Below are 23,197 nucleotides of genomic sequence, written 5' to 3'. Positions count from 1 at the left end.
TGCGGAAAAGCTGTTTGTTATTTGCCTTGTGACTAAGAGTCATCTGGTAGATTGGCTAATAAGTGACGATTCTTCAGTTTCAGGTGGAGTATCAAAGTTCCAGTAAGATCACACAGGTATGTTAACATCTTATGTTATCGAGAAAAAGGAATGTTTTGATGATCATGAATTAATAATAAGTACACAACTTCGACTCTACAATAGTATGTACAACGATGTCAGTTGGTGATGTGAAATACTTGATGAGTGATGACTGATATTTTTAGATATCGGGCAATCCAACGAAGTGTACAAAATGAAAGTGATAGGTTTAAATTTATTACTTCGTGTTAATTTCATTTGATATAATTAAAGTGACACAGCAGGTTACCGTGCGAACAGGTTAAAACACAATGACATTAAATTGTTGAAAGATTATCAGCGTCAGGTGCGTAATGTACATAAAACGCTCATAAGCTGATGATATTGGATGACAGTTCACTTTGTCTATAGTTTCGTTTTTGTACCGTATATACTAAGCAGGACAATTAACTTATTTTAATGGCTTTTGTGGTCTCGCACAAAATGTGATCTTTGGCAGGAAAAAGCATAACTTTTCATATGTAATCAGAACCATTCGGACCAGAGCAGGAACGTATAATACCGATATTATAGGTCCATGGACTACAAAGACCCTGAAATAATGGATTCAGCTATAACAACTTACTCATTGTATATTTCAGCTCAAGAATAAATCAAAATGGCAGGTAAAGGTGGCTACCCTGGCGGAAACATGCCTCAATCTTATCAACAACCCCCAGGACCTAATTACTATCCTGGTGGACCAGTGCCACCTCCCTATAGTGCCCAGCCACAGGCAACATACCCAACTGCTGGGGTAAGTTTTTTTCAGTATGAAGTTTCTGTCCTAGAGCCCAAATCTAAGGTAACAAGGAGATTTAGCATGTCTCTCAGAAGGTTTGAGATTTTAAGAAAAACTTGAGAGAGTGTACATATATCGACCACTACAGGATTGTTAAGTGATAATAAAAATTAACAATACAAATATCTTATCTTATTTCATAGGTTTTGAATGAACATTTTACCAAACTTTTTATTTGTGTGTAAAGGCCTGATCTTTTTATTTGCTTAAATATAATTGTATTTAGAAGAATAAATATCCTGATAATCATTGGCCTGTTTGTGTCTAAAGTTCAATTATGATCTCATTACTATATGATAAATGCCAATCTTTTTATCAACAGCCAACTGTTGTAGTCCAGCAGCAGCGAGTAGTTGCTCCACCCCCTAAGAACTCAGTAAGTTGACAGTCTTCCAACTTTCGATCATCTAATCTTCATGATGGAAATACACACACATGGTGTAACTGTAATGGCATAACCAATGACTGCTTGGTCTGACGGTGTCACTATATTAACATGACCCCTGACTCCAGAGGGTGTCACTATATTAACATGACCCTTGACTCCAGATGGTGTCACTATATTAACATGACCCTTGACTCCAGATGGTGTCAATGTATTAACATGACCCCTGGCTCCAGATGGTGTCACTATATTAACATGACCCTTGACTCCAGATGGTGTCACTATATTAACATGACCCCTGACTCTAGATGGTGTCACTATATTAACATAACCCTTGACTCCAGAGGGTGTCACTATATTAACATGACCCTTGACTCCAGAGGGTGTTACTATATTAACATGACCCTTGACTCCAGATGGTGTCACTATATTAACATGACCCCAGACTCAAGATGGTGTCACTATATTAACATGACCCTTGACTCCAGATGGTGTCACTATATTAACATGACCCCTGACTCCAGATGGTGTCACTCTATGGACATGACACTTGACTCCGTAATAGCATCACTGTATTGAAATGACCCTTATCTCCATAATGGTGTTACTTTATTGACACCCCAGACACTATATGGAGGTGCTACTGTAGTGAAATGACCAAAGACTCCATATGGAGGTGCTACTCTATTGCGATGACCCCTGACTCCATACAAATGTGTTATTTTAGTGAAATGACCCCAGACTCCATATGGCTGTGCTGACATACGGTATGCAGTATGTATTGACATTACCCCAAGTTATCATTTCATGTGAAATTAGCAATTCTTATTTTGTCACTGAAAATGTATTGCCAGATTTTCTGTTACCTGGTCAAATTATTTTGTTGAAGAAACTGAAGGGTACAGATATATCAAAAGTATACAGTGTCAGAGTTTTGACATATAACATCGTGTCTTGTTTGTTGCACAAGGCTTAGCTTTTGCAAACAGGTAAAAATGTTATAAGATTTAATTCTTTCGATGAGAGAAGTAAGTTTTAACTTCCAAAAGTATTTTCATTATCTTAACAATTATCATGATTTTATATGATTGATTTTGCAGCATGGTATTCTTGGATTCCTGTCAAAGGAGGTGGATGCCATGGGAAGGATGACAGAACGTGAGCTAAACTGGGTTGCAAACAAAGCAGTAGGCCATATCGACCAGAATTCTGCCAATCCAATACTGGTAAACACTGAATAGCTTACATATTACCAGTTAAGCCACATGGTCTCTCAAGACAATAAAACTCTGGTCATATGGTCTCTCTGGACAGGGAAAAAAAAAACTTGATAACTTGGTTTTTCTAGACATTTAGAAACAACAACTTCACAAAGTGTAAACAGCTAGTTCATGTGATCTCTATATACAGGTTTAAAAAGCTAGATCACATGGTTTCTTTATACAGGGGTAAACAGATAGGTCACATAGACTGACTAGACAGGTGTAAACATTTAGGTCACATGGTCATTTTGTACAGGTGTAAATAGATAGGTCACATAGCCTGACTAGAGAGGTGTACACATTTAGGTCACATGGTCATTTTATACAGGTGTAGATAGATAGGTCAGATAGCCTGACTAGAGAGGTGTAAACATTTAGGTCACATGGTCATTTCATACAGGTGTAAATAGATAGGTCAGATAGCCAGACTAGAGAGGTGTACACAGGTCAGATAGCCTGACTAGAGAGGTGTACACATTTAGGTCACATTGTCTCTTTAAACAGATGTAAATAGATAGGTCACATGATATCTTTAGACAGGCGGTAGTTATACATTTAACAGCTATGTCACATAATTGCTACCTACTATGTAGATATTTACATTAACTTTTAAGTATTCACTTGAAATTTACATCAAGGATTGAAGACAGGTTTAGATTGTTTCATTTACAAAGATAAACAAATGTGTGAGATTTTAAGAGGTTAAAATATGTAAGTGTTTTGAAGTAAAAACAGCTTACTTTGTATCTTTTATTGAACCAATTTTCTTTGATTGCCGATTTATAGATTGCTGAAAGAACTGAATACTAGTAAGCAACCCTTTACTTAGCTTGGTTATTGTTATTTTGATGTTTCAGGGTAATTTCACGACAAACAATGTCATTCAGCTCATATCTCGAGCAAGCGGCCACTCCCTACAAATTGTAATGGCACCTACTGGGGAACTGGTTGTGGACGGGGCTGGTCCTGAGGGGCCACAGGTGAACAATGGTGAGTATTTACACCCCTCTCCCTGTATTAGAGAGAGTAAAATCAGAAGTGGTCCAGAAAAGGTGGAAATGAAAACCATGGCAAGTTCCATTAAGGCAAATATATATTCTAGATGTCAGTGTTTAATGATGGTTAATGATATAAGACTAACATTATTGTCATGTTTAATCAGAGAGATGTAAGTAAGCTGATTTTACCAACAAGATTTGTGGGAGATACATTTGATGGTTAAAAGGTATAAGGGATAAAGCCAATGCCATGGTTTTATCTTAGGGCAGGTCCAGGTGTCCCATACTGGATACCCAAATGTATGCTAGGCAAATGTGTTGTAGTGATCAGGCTATAACAACCACAATTATAGCTTCTGAGTTTGAGTTCCTCAGTTTTATTTTTCAACATAGTTCGCCCTAGGTCCTGGTGAAGCTCAAATAGAGCGAAATATGTTGAAATGAATAATAAATTGAACAACTCAAACTGGGAAGCTGTTGTGGTTGTTTTACCATGGTTTGATGGTAAAAGATACATTAGAGTAACATTTAATTTTTTTTCAGCTGTCTGGACTGTGGTAAACGAGGGGAAAAACCAAGTTCGTCTTCACAACAACTACAATTACCTGGCAATCATCAGGGGTAACACCATGGTCATGAACATGGTAAGTAGCCCAACAATAAACTCCCTTGTGAAGGAAGCCTTATGCTTTGTAATATCCCTATATATTTTGTTAACTTTAAATGGTTTACAAAAACCTTGTTATATACAAACAACAATCAATTTATGATTCTCCAATATTTATATGATTTTATGATCTGATCACTTCTTACCATAAGAACTGTTTACTGTCTAATTTGATATAATCAATACCTTTCATAAGCCTAGTGTGGAGATACTGATATATAATATAATACAGTACTGTTTGTTTTGGAGACACTGATATAACATATAATACAGTACTGTTAATTTGTAGCCACCAGGATCCCAGTATGGTATGGAGACACTAATATGATATATAAATACTTTTTAATTTGTAGCCACCAGGATCCCAGCATGGTATGGAGACACTAATATATTATATAAATACTTTTTAATTTGTAGCCACCAGGATCCCAGTATGGTATGGAGACACTAATATATTATATAAATACTTTTTAATTTGTAGCCACCAGGATCCCAGCATGGTGTGGAGACACTATTTCAGGTTTCTGTAGCAGCTAAACAATTTGTCACCTTAATGTCAGTGAGCACAAATGGCCAGTATGTGGGGGTGTTGCCCTCTGGACAACTGAAGTCTGCTCTTGCTACTGGGAGTGGGGATCATGCACAGTTTGGAATCCGACTCCTCGTAAGTGTCAAGGTCATCGTTGTCATGTCATATTTTGGTATAACTTTACCATATCAAATTACTGCTTTTATGATCACTTAGAATCAATATGTCAGAGAATGTTTCGTATGAATATTCTAACAGAATTATACAAATAATAAATATAAAAGAAAAAATGTAACAGCATGAATTAAGGTTTGATGAGCCTTGGGGGAATAGATAAGACAGTGTCAAAATGAAAGTGGCTCTCTACAGAACTGTTGTATTGGATAGTAAACACACTCTATATCTTGGGTTACAGTACATTCTTCTTGTCTGTATATCATGTCATCTAAATATTGTATGTGGTGTCAATTTCATTACAGTCTTCTCCTTACCCACAACAAGCAGGAGTCCCAAGGAAGTGATTATACCTTCCAGTGAAAAGTAAAGGTGACTTTCAGCATATGGTCATAGTGGGGCCTTCCACACAAGGTCAAGGTGACCTTTCATACAAGAACTTTTGATGTCACTTTCCAAAATGCTGCAATTTAGATAGGAAACAACTGTTGTCTTTGAGCATTTCGTAAACACGAATTCATTTTTTTATAGCATTATTTTTGTTAAATTTGGTTGAGAAGTGACTGTTGATATTGTACAATTGTTTAATGCTGGTTGATGGTCCTATTGACAGATCTTGTGATGGACATGCAGGTTTGAGTTTTAGATATTGTTTTAGTTTTTAGTTCAAAATGTTACATTGTGTTTACATTGTTCCACAAAGATCTGATCAGTGATTTGCTTTCGTAATCTAGCCATGGATGATATTTAGCAAACCTCACCTTAGTTTCCATATAATTGATGACACTGTACTAGCATTGAACAAATCAAATAATTGAACAGCTACATTCATTTTGAAAAGAATTTCTATAGTGCCTAGATAGTCAACTACACCACTTACTACAAAATTTATCAAATGAAAAAAAGAATTAACTTTTTGTATACAATATGCATATACATACTATTTGTAGATACAGTAATTGGTCAGTTTTATGATCTATTGGGTTGGTGATAAGTGTCTGTTCTCCATTATAATCTAATCAAATTTACTCTTTATTAAAAAAACATATCTCTACATACGAATTATGATGTGCCTCACTTTATATTTTAATATTATATATACATGTATTCTCTAATATTCTATTATACATAATTTTGTACATGCAATTGTAAACCATCAAATCAGTAATAAATTTCAGTAGTAAACTACAGGTAAACAATCTTTGGAACAAGTATTTTTGGCAATTTGTTTGGGGGATGATTTAAGGCATGCTTTATCTTCACATAATTTTAAGCCTACTTTTACATGTAAAATGTATTGTTAGTTATGTCTATCACTGGATAAATATTGTTAATCTGTTGTGGATTCTTGCCTACAGTTTTTTTTTCACCTGGTGAGTTAATCACACAATTCCATGCACAAGGAGTGTTGTTCCATTCTAGACACAGAAAACATATTTTCTTGTTTTTGTTTTTTTATTTATATAAAAATTCAGCCGCTTGAGAATTTTCTTGTGTTGTCATCATAAAAAGGTGTATTTATGCTGTTTAAGGTGTTGTATCCTTTTAACTGAATACGTCCATCATCTTGATGTATACATTTTACTACCTGTTTCTCGTTTATCTGTGATACATTCTATACATTTGGTGATATACTCTATACACTTAGAAATGAACTGTCACATAGGTCAAATTTAATCCTTTTCCTAGAGAAAATTAAATAGATTTTCATTAGTAGTTTGGTTTACTTTTATGATTTAAAACAATTATATTTTTATATGAAAAAAAGTTCAGTCTTATTTCATTCATGTGAATACTTGTGGGTACATTTTTCTTTTTTCCCTGGGGATGGGGAGTGTTCTTATCAAGGAACCAAACTTCCGTAGTCAAAGAAAAAAATGACAATGATGGGCAGGTAGCAACGTTTCATATGTTAAATTCACCAACAGATCTTCTGACACTGAACCACTGGATGCTAGTTCGACAACAACTATGTTAATGATCAATGATAAGCACTTATGACTGCTAACATTGTAAGTCATACAATATGTAAATTGTAGTGTCTTTTAAATATTATGTGATTGATTGCCTCATTAGTTTTATTAATGACATGTATTTGATTGATAATCGTCTTCACACACAATACTGATTCTTGGGATTCTGGAGTAATCCAGTCTACCAGTTTTATAGAATCAGTGCCATTAAAATTTTAATAACTAAAACCATTTCTTTGTTCTTTTTGTTTCAACAATAACATTTTGAAAGTACTTAACCAGTAAAAAAAAATTCAATTTGTGCTTTGAACTTTACTATGATTATGCTGCAATGTGTACTTTGTGAACCATATCTATGGTTGTATACCTTCTGTTGTAGGCAACACATTCTCTATATGAGTGCACATCTTGTGAACCATACCTTTTGTTGTTGGCAAAACATTCTCTATATGAGCGCACATCTTGTGAACCATACCTTCTGTTGAAGGCAACACATTCTCTATATGAGCGCACATCTTGTGAACCATACCTTCTGTTGAAGGCAACACATTCTCTATATGACCACACATCTTTTGAACCATACCTCCTGTAAACTACACTTGTTGTGGATCTCAGCTGTTGTGCCTTATACCTTCTGCTGTCGACCAAACCTTCCTTTTTTTTTCTTTTTTAATTTTTAAATGACACCTGTAGTTGTGAAATAAACATTCTGTTGTGAACCACATCTTCAACTGTGAACCACACTTATTGTGGACTGAACCTGCTGTGAACCACACCTGTTGTGAAGCAGACCTGCTATGGACCAAACCTACTGAACCACACCACCTGTCGTAATTCACACCTGCTATGGGCCACCCTGTTGTGAACCACAGCACCTGTCGTGATTCACACCTGCTATAGACCAACCCTGTTGTGAACCACACCACCTGTCGTGAACACACCTGCTATGGACCAACCCTGTTGTGAACCACACCACCTGTCGTGATCCACACCTGCTATGGGCCACCCTATTGTGAACCACACCACCTGTTGCGATCCACACCTTCTTTTGTGGATGATACTTTCTGTAAATTGTAAATAACACTTTTCATGAATTAAGTCCATTGTTATTTAACACACATGCCTGTTGTTCACAAGCATCTGTTGTCAACCATTGCTCCAGTTGTGAACCACAACTTTTCTTTTAAACCACACCTTCACCAGTGAACCACATATTTGGTTTTGAAACACAGTTCTTAGGGTCTGGTATTCCAGTAATATAATAAACCTGACCCTAAAATGTAATGTCAGATAAGTTATGTGTATCTTAATAAGGTAAAGAACGTTTTGTGGAATATGTCAAATTTGACATACAAGGACATATTGTGGAATATGTCATATTTGACATATTCCAAAAAACGTCTTTATAGTGTTGAGTTTCCTTTTTGCTTTATTATGTTTTCTCGTTAAGGAACTATATTGATCCTATACAGATCTACCCAAGGACACCACCGCAAAGTTCCACATGAGGAGTGTAGGATCACCCTTCATTTTTCTATGTATCTTATATTGCCTCAGTATGCATTAAAAATACAATCTACAAGGAGAGAACATTTGTAAAGAATATATTCTATATGCCTGCTACTATAGGGCTTGACATTACGTACATAGACAACGAAATAGAAAAAACACAGATTACACCGACTTTCATTTTGTACATTTCTGCCAGAAATGAAGACTCATAGTTGACACAGCTACACCGAATCCAGTCATAGCTAGACTGATCAATATAAAAACATAGTACAGAGTATTATACATATTACAATGATGATATACCATAACTAAGGTTAAGAGATCAGAATGGCAACACTGCAACAAAATTTATTTTTATCTTTAATCAAGGAATAATACCGGCTTGCAGGACTCTAGAACTGTTTCGAGGATAACAACTGTCAGCTACTTAAAGAACAGGACATTAAGGCAATACTAATCAGACAATTCCAAGGGGAAAATCCAAGTTATGGTACTAGTATACCTATACAGAGGCAATAACTTGTGGATTGTGATAATGGCTGTTCGATTCAAAATGCTAAACATTTTAAAGATGTTGTACAAGCAGAGAGACTGGTCACTTTTGTTGTTTAAGTCATGGACAATCTTCAATACTGCAGGTGGTAGACACTGCTTGTGGACTCTTAGTTCTTAAGGTTAATGGGATCCAAGGACGCATATATGTTAAACATGAGAGTGAGATGCAAAGGATATCACATTAGATGCCAAAATAAAAGTGTGCTTTAGTGTTCATAACAACTTAGCTCAGTGTGTAAAAAATGAACCAGATCTTACCAGAAGGGCTAGATGCGGATAATTGTGACTTTCCTAAGTTAGAAATGGAATACCGTACCTGCCAACAATATCCTGCGGCACATTCCAAATATCATTGGCAGCTCGCTACATAACTGAGCATTTCTGTGATGTGGTGAAAACAAAATCTGGATCTATCCACATTCATGAGACACTGTACAATGTCAAGGATATACACTCAAGGCATAAGAGCAGTATGAAGTATAATGTTTGGATCCAGCACGACAGTTTTGACAACATTAATCCCATGAAAGATTATTATTGCCAGTGTCCTACAGGACAGAGTACCATGGGGTATGTGCCTATGTAGCCAGTATCCTGTACTAGTTAGGATACTTCATGCATTTCGAAACCAGTAAGCCTTTGCATCCACAAGTCAAAAGGTTTAAGACATACCTCAAATTATGAAGATTTCCCTGCCAACCGTCATCTTCAAGGCATTGGGTATGGTCGACTTGGACAATTATAACTACACTACTGTGCATTGTAGACCAATACTGACATGACCAATCAGATTATGGGACAAAGAAGCCTTATTTGATTCCAGATTAGGTGGTTTAATCTGTATACCAATATAAAGCTATCATTTAGCATTCTTATTAGAGTATTGATTCAGCAGTTGTAAGAACATTTAATTTTTTTGTGGTTATCAGGGAACGTGACAGCCATTTTGAAAGTTGAAATTTCACTTTAGTGGGATATTAGTGTAGGTGATACTCCCTTTGCACTAATAGAACAAGTGTTAACATTTTATTTCAGTTCACTTTACAATACTTTAATCCAAAACAGATTTCCCCTTTGTCTTTCTTTACACAAAAATGCATAGCAGTATTGCTAATAAATTTTAATTTCTTTGTAAGAAACCCCTAATTGTTATTTTTGGGCAATTTATTTCATAATGTTTGAAGATGTTTTTAGCACAAAGATCATTGGGTTCCAAAAGGAAGTTGTATTTTTGACTATCAGAAAATTTCACTTAATGTAAAAAGAGCATGTTCTTTCTCAAAATCCATCACATTTTTATCTCCTGTTCCCAATGTATTCAAAACTGTGACTTCTTCCTTTGCCTATATGATACCTAACATAATATTACCAGCATGTTCATGTTTAGTTTTCTTAAAATAATGAAGATATGACAAAGCATTTCCCCCCCCAAAACCATTCATTTGTTTTTTCATTTTGGTTACAAAAAGGGTGCTAAATTCTTGCATTTGTACATGTTTCGACTTAATTGCCTATTTGTAAAAGTATGAGCACAGAGGCTAACAACAGCACATACAAGCTGTTATATTTTGGCTTTTTAGGTCATTTTGAAACCCCATCTTTATTTGATTTTGATATTAGTACATTTCCACCTCCCTGTCAGTTTTTTTACATTGCTTTTGATCAATTTTGATTTTCTCAAATGAAGGCAGTAAACAGTAGAATGGATCAGGTTACAGTATTTTGTGGCTCTAGAAACTTTCTAATGTAACAGCTAAGCAAGCTTCAATGAAACCAGAGGAAAATAGCAATTTTATCATTACAATGTATCTTGCATCAATATGAAATCTGAAATGGCCACCATGTGAATGATCTCAAATGAATATTAGAAATATTGATTGCCAGTAAATGTTCCCACATCCCCTGTCCTATTACAGGATTTAGTACTGTGTCAAAAACCTAGATTTAGAATTATTTTAAAATCAGATAAGACAAAAGTAGTTGAATTAAAACTCGTAATATGAAAACTTGAGAAACAACATTAAAATGTTTCAGTAATTTGTATTATATACCATACATGTAACTGATCATAAACAAAAAACATAAACTGGCATTAATGTCACTGGCTGTCCATTTGGACTTTCATCACACAATGACTAATTAACATGGGTGCTGCAGCTTTTCATTGGTAAGAAATCAATAACTGTACAGAGTGCTCATTGCCTATGAACATCCTTATGTGAACCATATCAATTGAGTGTAGCTATGCAAACAAACTCTATACACAGTTTAACTTATTGCAGTGAATATGTGGACTTGAAACCATATTGCTCTTTATAATTGCAATTAACACAGGTCGATCTTCAAATCTCGATCACGAGTTCAAAAAAATAATAATGAATTGGAACATTCACACAATTATCTGGCAACTTTAACACATTAACATAGGATAGTTATTGATGAACAGTCAAATAAGATTAATTAACAAGGTAAGAAATCTTCATAAATAGGAAAACAAAATTCCTTGCGACATTTTTCTCAAAAATCAATCAAAATTGCAATTAAAACATGAATCAGACAAATCATAAGAGCCATTTTTTTCAACATTGATTTGTATACGTAGCCATCACAAACACCTCTGAAATATAATAGATGTTATTAGATACCCTGTAAACTACCAGTCTAATGTTTAACAAATCTGATATCCTCAGTAACCCCGACTTCTGTCATTTAATGAACAATCTGATATCCCTAGTAACCATCACTTCTGTCATTTAATGAACAATCTGATATCCCTAGTAACCATCACTTCTGTCATTTAATGAACAATCACTTCTCTCATATGATAAACAATCTGATATCCCTAGTAACCATCACTTCTGTCATTTAATGAACAATCTGATACCCTTAATAACCATCACTTCTGTCATATGATGGACAATCTGATACCCCTAGTAACCATCATTTCTGTCATATGATGAACAATCTGATACCCCCACTAACCATCACTTCTGTCATATGATGGACAATCTGATATTCCCAGTAACCATCACTTATTGTCATTATTGGACAATCTAGGATCCCAAGTAAGTCTGTCCTTTAATGGAAAACCCTGTGGATAATCAAAAATCTTATATGTAAAATCATATCCGATAGATTACACAGCAGGCTCCATATGGTAGGTAAATTAAGTCTAGATTTGTAACTGAATGAAATATCCCACAAGGAAAATCATACTTCTTCCGAGTCCAGTTCTTTGATCATTTTCAAAATTTCTGTTCCTGATTCCCATTCCAGTACTCTTGCTTTCAGACTGTACTTTTTAAACTTCTCATCACCGGCGAGAATGGCATTTACTTTCTTCCAAAGGCGTAGATTTACTCTTGGGCAGATATAATCCTTGTCTGACAAAGTCAGGGCGGGGCAAAGGTCATTGGAGCCATCCCCAACATATACCACACGACTATAGGTATGACCAAGTACAGCCTGCTCCCTGATATGTTCTGTGAGAATATGGCCCTTACACAAGTTCACAGTGCTGAGATTACACCAGTCCTGATGGTGGTAGAGGTCAATTTTCAGACAACCCTCTTTATCAAACTCTGCTGGGTTTGTGTAAACTTTCGAAATAATATTTTCTAAATTGTAGCACTCTAGGATGTATCGAATGAAGAATGAGTTGGAATCAGAAATAATTATACAATCATGTCCCTGTTTGTGTGCATAATCCAGTAGCTGTTTAAATCCACTAGTCAGAGGGATTTCTGTGAGGCATTTCTGGATATCATGCTGTCTCGCACCTATGTTATAGAGGTACTCAAAAATTGTCCCCATATAATGTGTCCAGCCATCATCACTGTATTTGTCCTCGATCTCCTGAGGAAGCACCCCCCCTGGGGCAAGTCTCTTCACCCACAAGTCACTGTTCTCTTCAATCATTGTATGATCAAAGTCAAATGCTAGCAGCAATCGACCAGTCATCTACAACATAGTATAAAACTAGTTTATATGATATGTACTATAAAAAAGGAGTAAATTTACATCTCACTATTAGTTATGCAAGCTGATACTGCTCTATCATAGACAGAGAAAGAAAGTCTTACACTTCAGAACATCAACAATGTCTTTACACAGAGATCAACATTTGGTTATATAATAACTACCATAAACACGGAAGGCAAACTACATCATCACTGAGCTCATATGGTCCTTAAAAAGCAAAATGAGATGATACTCATTTATCAATTATGCATATTTTCTCAAACGAATTTGAATTAAAGATGACCACCAAGGAACATTTTAAATTGAGAATTTAAGACTTTGTGACCAACATATATTGGGTAGATATAAGGTAAACCTTTAGCGTCCCACATATTGAACACAATGGCATCCGTTCAAGGGAGCTCCAAAACTGTCCTGGCAAATAATAATGCATGTTACAACTTTTCACAGCTGTTAATAGCCAGAAAACGAAAATTAACTCTTTTTTCTGTAGACAGGGTGGTATGTTCAGTTACATGTATCTTCCTAAACACCTAGCTCGACTCCAAGTAGACATGTTGTGTTACAAAACACATGACACGTTATTACATTCTGAGTAACTATTCAATGATTTAAACCAATATTTGCGACGTATAACAGTGACATAACATACCTTACTGATATTAGTGTTATGGTGGCGACTGATTAATTTCGTAAGTCTATGAATCATTCGTTGTAGACCTGATCAGCTTATAATGTTCAACGTGACCTGCAAGCTATACTGTCGGAAGTTTACGATTAGGGTCAAGGACGTTTTCTTGAACGTATGGACGGAAGTGACGTCACAATTCCTGATGTTTGCCTTGACAACAGTGCTAGAAGTCAATGTAGCCCGTGGAAATATTGAAGATTGAAGACGTTCCAGCTGGAAACATAAGGCTACGAAATGGCTACTGTCATGCATGGCCGAAGAAAAGGCAGTGCCAAAGGTAATTAAATCATTCATAATCTTCAAAACTCACAAAAATATCGTCAAGTGTACTTTTGAAGCTTAACACGAGACAGGACACGGCCACCATTTTGGTCAATGATGAATTATTTCCCTACCGATGAAAAGTAAAAATGCGTACATTGTATATCCCTGGAGCCTCTACTTTTTCAAACGTTGGTGATACGATTATATTTCCTTTTGATTTAAACAGCAAACCATTTTGTACTGTATATATATCTGATGTGTTAATAATATCTATGTTACACATAAGTTGTACAACGTACTTGTATGACTACACTAATGTTTGTTGAGAGGATTTCTAGCTTTCGAGTGGAATGCACGTGTTTTATTTCATTTGCGTTCTTTCAATTCCAATGTTGTTTCCAACTACTTAAAGTACGAATTACCATACCTGTGTTTTATGAGCTTACATGAATATTGTTTCGACTGGTTTTATTTTCTTACCCGGATAAGGTGATATAAGCTTAACTTTACTGCGTACAAGATACCCGTAATTGAGCTCTTTTCGTGATCTATGATGTCTGAAGCATTCTGTGAAAATCCCAGCCTTGATACTTTGACATAGACAGAGATAATTCATGACTGGATTGTCAGATCATACCCTCAAAACCATGAAAATATCTAAATAATTGTACTTATTTGTAATGAATGGAGAACTTTGATTTTGATAGTGAAATATACAGGTGTTTCTGTTCCAATTCTGACATTATTGTGACACCTGATTTACATGTGAAGTGCCCCATCTATGGCTGGATACAGTGGACCTTGCCATCTATGCAGACATCCTACCACTAATTTCTGGGAAAATCACTTTAGTATTAAGACATGCATGTACATTATAATCTCAGTTTTTAATGTAAAAGAAAGGATAAGTGACCACATTCCACGCACCCTGCTCAATAAAAAGAAAGATATATTTTACTTGCTTTATATATCTGTATTAACATTTTCAAGAGGCTGTAATGACTTATTCAGTGGGATGTAGGCTTACATGAGGTGTATTGTTTTAATGCTCCCTTCCTGTGCCCACCTCAAAATGAACCTTGTGGTTCACAAGGCAAGAAACAAAGCCAATAAACCAACAAATGCCTGCACCTTCATTAATCAATTATTTACTTTTTGTCAAAACATGTAAACACATGCAAGCTACAGAATACATTTAAAATGCTTTGCTGTATATGTTAACAGTGTTTCTTTAATATGCAAGCATTCTACATGTTTGATGAAATTTGATATAAAATGAGAAAAAAAAAATCTGGTCTAGCTGTGGTGTTTTTGTAAAGAAAATGTACAGCATTATGATATTTGTAATACAAAATTTACAAAATTTTGTAATATTTTGACCTGGGATTTTCATTTCTATCTATCATTTCCTATTCTATTGTGATAGTACCTTACCTTTCAGGCAAGAAAGAGCTGCCATTTTCTACAGATGGTCTTACACAAGGCATGCATTTAGCTGATGGCACTGACCTTAGACAGGTCACAGTTCTGTCAAAAGAGGATTGGGACCGCATCCAAATGCAGCTTCATCGCAAGCAAATAGAAGAAGAGAGGACAAGAAAAATCAGAGAAGAAAGAGAAGAAAAACAGAAAAAATCAAATGAGATGATTAAAGACTGGGGAAACACAATTGCAGTAAGTATGAAACAGTTAATTGTGGATCATTTAAATGAAAATTTGAGAATGCATTTGTATCATATTGTTGTACACAGTATTATATACATGTACTATATAACAAAAAATGCCTCCCATTATGATGAAATTAGAACTGTACAATTTTTAACTTCATTGTGTAGGGACAGAGACAGCGTAAACTAGAAGCCCGTAAATTGCGAGAACAGAAGGAAGAGGAGGAGAGACAACAGATTGACCTGGAGGAAGCCAAATTTCAGGCTCAGCAGCGCAAAGAGGCTATAGAGAAAGCCAAGACCCAACAATACTATCAGACTGACAGAGTCAAGTCCTTCCATGTAAGTATCATTATCTTAAAATACTGACCTGTAGTTCATAATTTTTCATCATAACAATCAAGCACTTATAGTGGTAGAATGCTAAATAAATCAATTACTTGTACTGGGTAAGTGTGGTTCTGACTTCCATGATTTTGAACAATGTCACACCTAATTCTCATTACCAGTGGAATGTAATTATGTAATGTATACCATGCAAACTCCAAGTTTAGTAATGATTATCATTTTCAAGTGTTTCTTGACTTGAAGTAGTGCAACATACATCCATGAACTAAATTAAAGGGCTTTCCTGCACAAGCTAGGATTTCAAGGGATGTTTTTGAAGGAAACTGTCCAAAATCATTTTCTTACGGAAATCATGCACCACAATTTACCATTTAAACAAACATCCAATATTTAATTTGCAGAAATTCTTTATAGATCTAGCTAGATCAATTTACAAACTTTTGCTAACATCAGACAATGCAAGTATATGAATTCTACTATTTCTATTTGCCCAGAGTGCTCTCATGCTAACAGAGGTCCTGAAGGAAAGAGAAGCTCAGATTGAGCTGAAAAAACTGAAACAGAAGGCCAATGAGGGTCAGGACATTGAATACTTGAAACGGGCCCAGCGTGAATATGATGAAGCAATACAGGCAGATCAACATAAAGCCATGGAAAGAATCCAAGCTGCAAAACATACAGCACAATTCCAGATGTCACAGTATGTTTTTGTACACAATATTCACATTTCTAGTTCTCATGTTATTTACGTATAACACTCAAGCTAGTGTCATAATCAGTATTCTTTGAGGGTTGTCTTTCAGATCCCATTTTGTTGGGGCATTTGTCATGTTTTGCTGTTGTTATGTACAGGGTAGGAGAGCACATGAAAAACAAAGACAAAATGGTGGTTGAGGATCATCTTGAAGGACAGGAGCTGAAGAAGCTGGCATCTCAGTACCATGTAGAGAAGGAACATCTTGAGTCCATCAGGAAGGATGAGAAAGCACAGCTGCTGAAAGACAACATGGCACAGATTGAAAGCATCAAGAGAATGAAACAAATACAGATCCAACAGGAGGAGGTAAGGGGTAGTTCTCCAGTCTGATCTATAGTTACAGTGTCAGTGATAGACAGGAGGAGGTAAGGGGTGGTTCTCCAGTCTGATCTATAGTTACAGTGTCAGTGATAAACAGGAGGAGGTAAGGGGTAGTTCTCCAGTCTGATCTATAGTTACAGTGTCAGTGATAAACAGAAGGAGGTAAGGGGTGGTTCTCCAGTCTGATCTATAGTTACAGTGTCAGTGATAAACAGGAGGAGGTAAGGGGTAGTTCTCCAGTCTGATCTATAGTTACAGTGTCAGTGATAAACAGGAGGAGGTAAGGGGTGGTTCTCCAGTCTGATCTATAGTTACAGTGTCAGAGATAGACAGGAGGAGGTAAGGGGTAGTTCTCCAGTCTGATCTATAGTTACAGTGTCAGAGATAGACAGGAGGAGGTAAGGGGTGGTTCTCCAGTCTGATCTATAGTTACAGTGTCAGTGATAAACAGGAGGAGGTAAGGGGTGGTTCTCCAGTCTGATCTATAGTTACAGTGTCAGAGATAGACAGGAGGAGGTAAGGGGTAGTTCTCCAGTCTGATCTATAGTTACAGTGTCAGAGATAGACAGGAGGAGGTAAGGGGTGGTTCTCCAGTCTGATCTATAGTTACAGTGTCAGTGATAAACAGGAGGAGGTAAGGGGTGGTTCTCCAGTCTGATCTATAGTTACAGTGTCAGTGATAAACAGAAGGAGGTAAGGGGTGGTTCTCCAGTCTGATCTATAGTTACAGTGTCAGTGATAAACAGGAGGAGGTAAGGGGTGGTTCTCCAGTCTGATCTATAGTTACAGTCACAGTGATAAACAGGAGGAGGTAAGGGGTAGTTATCCATTCAAACCTATAGATACAGCTATGTGTGAAACATTGTAATAATCGTTCTTTTTGCAGTGAAGATGTTATTATAAGAGACTGAATGTAAAGATAAATTTTACTTTTACAATGTTTTCACCTTCATTATCACAGGAAGAAGATGAGGAGTGTCGTATCTTTGCAGCAGCCAAGAGAAAGATGATGAAATTGAGAGCAGAAAAAGAATCAGAAATTCACACGTAAGTCATTATATCATGAATTGTTTTGTAGTATATGTTATCATGTCATCTGACTTAGTTAATATTTTTAATATTAATCAGACAAAAATTTATTAACATCATTTGGCATATTCACCAGAGAGAAGCAACGCCACCTGGAGAAGATTCGGGAGAAGCTTGGTGCCCAAATGAAGCAAAAGGTTAGCGATGAGGATGATAGGATTCGAAGAGCAGTTGAAGAGGCAGAGGAGAAACGTGCTGCAGAGGAGGCCTCAAAGGAGGCAAAGCTTCGAAAGATGATGACAGAGGCTGCAGAACATCGTGATGGACAGGTAGGTCACATCACTGTCATATCTATTCCATCATGTCACAGTATGGTTCTTCAGTGGTCAAAGTGACACCTGATTTAGATAGAGTTCATAATAATTATCAACACTATTCCATTGAACTAAGATCTGTTAACATTTCACTTGATTAGTGTGATTCACTTAATTATGATGATAATTGGTCCCTTGTTGTGCCCGTTTGGCACTGATCACAAAAAAAATGGCTAACAGGTGGCCATCCTGGATTTTTTCAATGAAGTTTGTTATCTCCTTTTCTTGAAAAACAGTCGATGGATTTCACAAAAATTTCATAAGTAGGTTCTCATTGGTCTGTAGTTAGGGTTATCCAATTTTGGGACTGATCAGAAGAAACAAAATTGACAACAGACAGCCATCTTGGAATTTGACTTTGCAATATTGTTATCGCTATATCTTTAGAAGTGCTGGATGGATCTTTCTTAAATTTCATTTGTTGGTTCCCCTAAATCCCTAGTTGTGCCCATTTGATTTTGGGTCTGATCAGAAAAAGAAAATGGCTGACAGGTGGTCATGTTGGATTTTGACTTTGCAAGTTTGTTATCATTATTTCTTGAGAACTACACTATAGATCTCAAATTCCTTGTATAGGTTCCTCTTGGTTCCTAGTTGTTCCTGTGTGTTTGAGACTGATCAGGAAAAAAAAATGGTCAACAGGCGTCTATCTTGGATTTTGATTAGAAAATACTGTTATCCCTGTTTCTTAAGAAGTACTAAATGGAACTCTCAAATTTCATACGTATGTTCCCTTTGGTCTCTACTTATGCCTGTTTGATTTTGGGACTGATCATAAGAAGCCGAAATGACTTCCAAGCAACCATTTTGGGTTTAGCAGGTAAAGATTATCATTGCTATTTCTGCAAAGGAATGTTCAAATTTCTTATTATCAAGAGTAAAAATAGAGAAGAGAAAAGAAGGGAAAGGTCCAACTTTTCAGGAGCAAATAAAGATCAGACAACGGTGTGCACCAAGATCCCTCCGGAATCTCTTGTTAGTATTGATTTTCTTTGTATAACAAGTGATTGATTCTTTACATTATCCAGATGAAGGAAGCAGAGCAAAAGAAGAAAGATGAACGTCGCCAGGAGCTGGAGACAATTCGTATCAGAAAGGCAGCCGACGAAATCTTTGAAAGAAATGAGGAAGAGAAACGTGTGAGAAAGCGGGAAGAGGCCATGGGGCTAAAGGACTTCCAGCGCGTTCAGGCTGTAAGTGGATTACATTGATCAGCCATCTAGGAGCCATTCATTGTTTTAAGTAAAGATTGGGCTACTGATTTTTTTCTGAACCTAAGGGCAGGACAGATGTCAGAATCTGGTTGCTAGGGAAGAGCAGATATCAGAACCTAGTTGCTGGGTTAGGGCAGATATCAGATTCTAGTTACTGGGAATGGGCAGATGTCAGAACCTAGTTACTGGGTCAGGGCAGATATCAGGTTCTAGTTACTGGGGAAGATGTCAAAACCTAGTTTCTAGGGCAGGACAGATGTCAGAATCTGGTTGCTAGGGGAGGGCAGATGTCAGAACCGAGTAACTGAGGAAGGGCATTTGTCAGATTCTAGTTACTAGGGAAGATGTCAGAACCTAGTTTCTTGGGCAGGACAGATGTCAGAACCTAGTTACTGGGTTAGGGCAGATATCAGATTCCAGGTTCTGGGGGAAAAGCAGATGTCAGAACCTCACTTCTTGGGAAGGAATAATGTGATATCCTGGTTGCTAGGGAGGGGCTGCTTTATGAACCAAGTGTCATGGGTAGATGTCATGACCAAGTTTCTAGATAAAAAAAGCTGATATCAGGTTCTTGTTTCTGGAGAGGAGCTGATATCAGGTTCTTGTTTCTGGATAAAAAAAAAAGCTGATATCAGGTTCTTGTTTCTGGAGAGGAGCTGATATCAGGTTCTTGTTTCTGGAGAGGAACTGATATCAGGTCCTTGTTTCTGGAGAGGAGCTGATATCAGATTCTTGTTTCTGGAGAGGAGCTGATATCAGACTCTTGTTTCTGGAGAGGAGCTGATGTCAGGTTCTTGTTTCTGGAGAGGAGCTGATGTCAGGTTCTTGTTTCTGGAGAGGAGCTGGTATTTAGGAATCATTTCTGACAAAGTGCCTACGCAAGAGTCTTGCATTAGGGGAGGGTTTGATGTCAGAGCCTTGTTTCTGGGGAGGAGTTGATGCCTGGGGCCTAATTCCTGAGGAAGGGACTGATGTCAAGGCCTTGCTTCTGGGGTGAGGCAAATGTCAGAATTAGTGGAAGATCAAATGTCTTATCTTGATTATCTTCTTCTGCAGGAGGAGAGGATAAACAAGGCACGTGACACACAGCAACAGGCCCTGATGCTGGACAAAGCCAACATGGAGCTGCTCAAGATCGAAGAAGATCAGTTCCAGGAGTATGCCGGTAAAGTCATTGAGCACTGTGAGCGCGGGGGGCGCAATGTGTACCCACTACGTAAAGCAGCACAAACTGGGGCTGGAGGTGGCAGTGGGCCAATCTTCAATGGAAAGGGTGGCATCCGACCTAGCTATATGGTGTCTGACAAATCGGGTAAACAGATGCCACACTACCAACGTGATACAACAGATGAAACCAAAACAAACATTTATGGCAAAAGTGGCTCAAAGAAACGTCTTGGATTTGTGTGGTAGGCAATAACAACTTCATAAAGTAACTATGGAATTTAAAGTCGAAGAAAATATATTATTTCGAAATGTGGCATTTCGTAATCGAAGCAGAAGAAAATTAAAACATGCTGTGACTGTCGCGGAGTACACCATGGAAGTGGAGTCTACATGTGTGCAAATATGTATTAAATCATTGATTTTTATATCCTGAACTTTGGAAAATTAAAAAAACTGCAGGACTTGTGAATGGGGATACCCTTAGGAGCCCTGTATATAATGAGAGAGTGGGCCTTCTCCAACGTGTTGTAACTGTTTTTCCAGTGGAGAGACTTATTCTTTATGTCTAACCTAATAACACATCCATCAGTCAGCACATTAAGTCCAAAATTATCCTTATTACTAGATATCAACACCACTCAACCTCCTTGTCACTTCTCACACTCTTCCAGCTGATAAACATTTCTAAGACAGCATTAAGGGAGAACTATATTGTCAATAGCAGTTTCTCTCAACGATTTACTTGTTATTTCTAAGTTTTAATTTTTTCAGTAAGTTATCCATTATTTTCAGTGCTAAATGTTGTATGTTTTAATACACACAGCTATCAAACTTGACCAAATAAACCGACCAAGTGCCGGGTTCTCAGCTACTTTTTCTCCAACTGGTCTACAGAGACAAATTCACACTGTATTATCCACATCCCTTAGCACTTTATCAATTGACATTTGAGCCAATTTGAAAGGCTGTCTCTATTTTATTTAACGTATCTGTGATATAGATAATCATATACAAAAATATGTCATGTATATTTTACTGCTGTTGAATCATGAAGGAATTAAAAACAAACAAAAAAATGAAAATAAAGTTTGTCATAATTGTATAGTGTCAGTATATCCTATGATATATTGGAGCATCAATATTTGTGGTATTTTTAGCCCATCATTTTGGTGGTGGGCCTTTCAAGTCACCGTTCCTATATTCTCTGCCTCCCTATGTCCTTAAACAATTCTTATCACAGTTTCTTGACAAGAATTCCTCTGTACATAATGTAGGTTCACCTTTGTCCCTGGAAGTGCTCTTTTTATTTTGAAAATGATTAAGAAAACTAGGAAGCAGCCATCTTGACTACCGGTTCTTGAATTTTGACAAAAATGAAGTTTGTCATTACTTACAGTGTATTTAGGTGATATAATTCTTTATGCTATTTCCCTTGGTTATTTTCTACTTTGAGACTGATGGGGGGAAATGGCTAACAGCTGACCATCCTGGATTTTGACACGTGCTATATTGTTTTAGTATTTCTCGAGAAGCACTGGATGAATTTTCAAATTTTATTTCAATGTTTTTACTTGGTCCCTGGCTTAGTTGTAGGTTACACATTTTGAACCTGATCAACAAAATGAAATGGCTGGCAGGCAACCATTTGGAGTGATATTATTATCACTATTTCTTAAGAGGAACTGACTGGATTATTCTCAAATTTCATAATAAAGAAGGAAGAGAGAAAGAAGGCAAAGGTCCAACTTTTTCCAAATTTTTGCTTTTGAAATCTGTGATTTGTGGTGATAAATCATGGAAAATTCACTTGAAATCTGCTTAAGATTTCCAGGATTATAATCAAGAAAAGTAAAATGTTGATACTACACTGTATTAACATGATCACACTGTCAATTAAGTCATCAAAAAAGTGTAGTCCATAGACAAAATTTCTTTCAAACATTAGAGTCTGAGAAAGTACATACCTCATAAGTACATGTACAACTATGGATAACAAATTAAACACACAAATCCAAGATATTATTTAAGAATTACATTTACACTGAATTGTGTCCTACTTCCTATCAAACATCAGGAGAGTACACCCTAAAACATTTTTGAAGTTTCAATTTTTCATTAATGAAATTAGAAATGCATTAATATCACAACACAAACAATAATGAACTGTTTTATAAAATTTATAAATCTTTATATTCATAACAGAATTCATATTTTCATATAACTAGACACTAATACAAAGACTAACAGATTATGTTGACTATATTAGTAGGCTGTATAGCTATTTTTTCAACGAGTCCAGCTGGCACAAAATGCCTCAGACAACCAACTTTTGCAAAACAATCAAAGAACTGTGGGGCCTATCTCCATTACAATAATGATATAAATATTGTAGAGATCTGGGTAGATA

The 23,197-nt window shown here is 36.4% G+C and overlaps 3 protein-coding genes across 3 annotated transcripts; 2 read left to right on the top strand and 1 right to left on the bottom strand.

Moving 5' to 3' along the window:
• The first annotated feature begins 11 nt into the window (after positions 1-11).
• Positions 12-7,138, top strand: LOC132547185 (uncharacterized). The gene is made up of 8 exons (XM_060210942.1): positions 12-116; positions 723-877; positions 1,245-1,298; positions 2,408-2,533; positions 3,427-3,559; positions 4,111-4,211; positions 4,716-4,898; positions 5,243-7,138. Exons 2-8 carry the CDS (start codon positions 740-742, stop codon positions 5,282-5,284), a joined length of 777 nt encoding a protein of 258 aa, XP_060066925.1. The 5' UTR covers positions 12-116; positions 723-739; the 3' UTR covers positions 5,285-7,138.
• Positions 7,139-11,786: 4,648 nt separating this feature from the next.
• LOC132547198 (pyridoxal phosphate phosphatase PHOSPHO2-like) lies at positions 11,787-13,707 on the bottom strand. The gene is made up of 2 exons (XM_060210960.1): positions 13,611-13,707; positions 11,787-12,937 (listed from the first exon to the last, which is right to left on the bottom strand). Exons 1-2 carry the CDS (start codon positions 13,665-13,667, stop codon positions 12,188-12,190), a joined length of 807 nt encoding a protein of 268 aa, XP_060066943.1. The 5' UTR covers positions 13,668-13,707; the 3' UTR covers positions 11,787-12,187.
• A 176-nt stretch (positions 13,708-13,883) lies between these two features.
• LOC132547230 (cilia- and flagella- associated protein 210-like) lies at positions 13,884-21,838 on the top strand. The gene is made up of 9 exons (XM_060210996.1): positions 13,884-13,926; positions 15,355-15,587; positions 15,749-15,922; positions 16,423-16,628; positions 16,781-16,991; positions 17,968-18,053; positions 18,172-18,364; positions 19,438-19,602; positions 20,680-21,838. Exons 1-9 carry the CDS (start codon positions 13,884-13,886, stop codon positions 21,034-21,036), a joined length of 1,668 nt encoding a protein of 555 aa, XP_060066979.1. The 3' UTR covers positions 21,037-21,838.
• Positions 21,839-23,197: the final 1,359 nt, after the last annotated feature.

Source organism: Ylistrum balloti, unplaced genomic scaffold (genome assembly GCF_031769215.1).
Source record: "Ylistrum balloti isolate Yb309-2 unplaced genomic scaffold, AGI_CSIRO_Ybal_v1 Utg369938, whole genome shotgun sequence".
Taxonomy (NCBI): Eukaryota; Metazoa; Mollusca; class Bivalvia; order Pectinida; family Pectinidae; genus Ylistrum; species Ylistrum balloti.
Note: the sequence above shows the minus strand (reverse complement) of the source record. Positions and strands in the feature narration are given on the sequence as shown.

Coding starts and splice junctions, on each gene's coding strand:
- LOC132547185 (XM_060210942.1), top strand. CDS start 740: ATGGCAGGTAAAGGTGGCTACCCTGGCGGAAACATGCCTCAATCTTAT. Junction 1,299..2,407: donor CTCCACCCCCTAAGAACTCA/GTAAGTTGACAG, acceptor TTGATTTTGCAG/CATGGTATTCTTGGATTCCT. Junction 4,899..5,242: donor AGTTTGGAATCCGACTCCTC/GTAAGTGTCAAG, acceptor ATTTCATTACAG/TCTTCTCCTTACCCACAACA.
- LOC132547230 (XM_060210996.1), top strand. CDS start 13,884: ATGGCTACTGTCATGCATGGCCGAAGAAAAGGCAGTGCCAAAG. Junction 13,927..15,354: donor AAGAAAAGGCAGTGCCAAAG/GTAATTAAATCA, acceptor CTTACCTTTCAG/GCAAGAAAGAGCTGCCATTT. Junction 15,923..16,422: donor ACAGAGTCAAGTCCTTCCAT/GTAAGTATCATT, acceptor CTATTTGCCCAG/AGTGCTCTCATGCTAACAGA.
- LOC132547198 (XM_060210960.1), bottom strand. CDS start 13,667: ATGATTCATAGACTTACGAAATTAATCAGTCGCCACCATAACACTAAT. Junction 12,938..13,610: donor ATAACACTAATATCAGTAAG/GTATGTTATGTC, acceptor ACTATGTTGTAG/ATGACTGGTCGATTGCTGCT.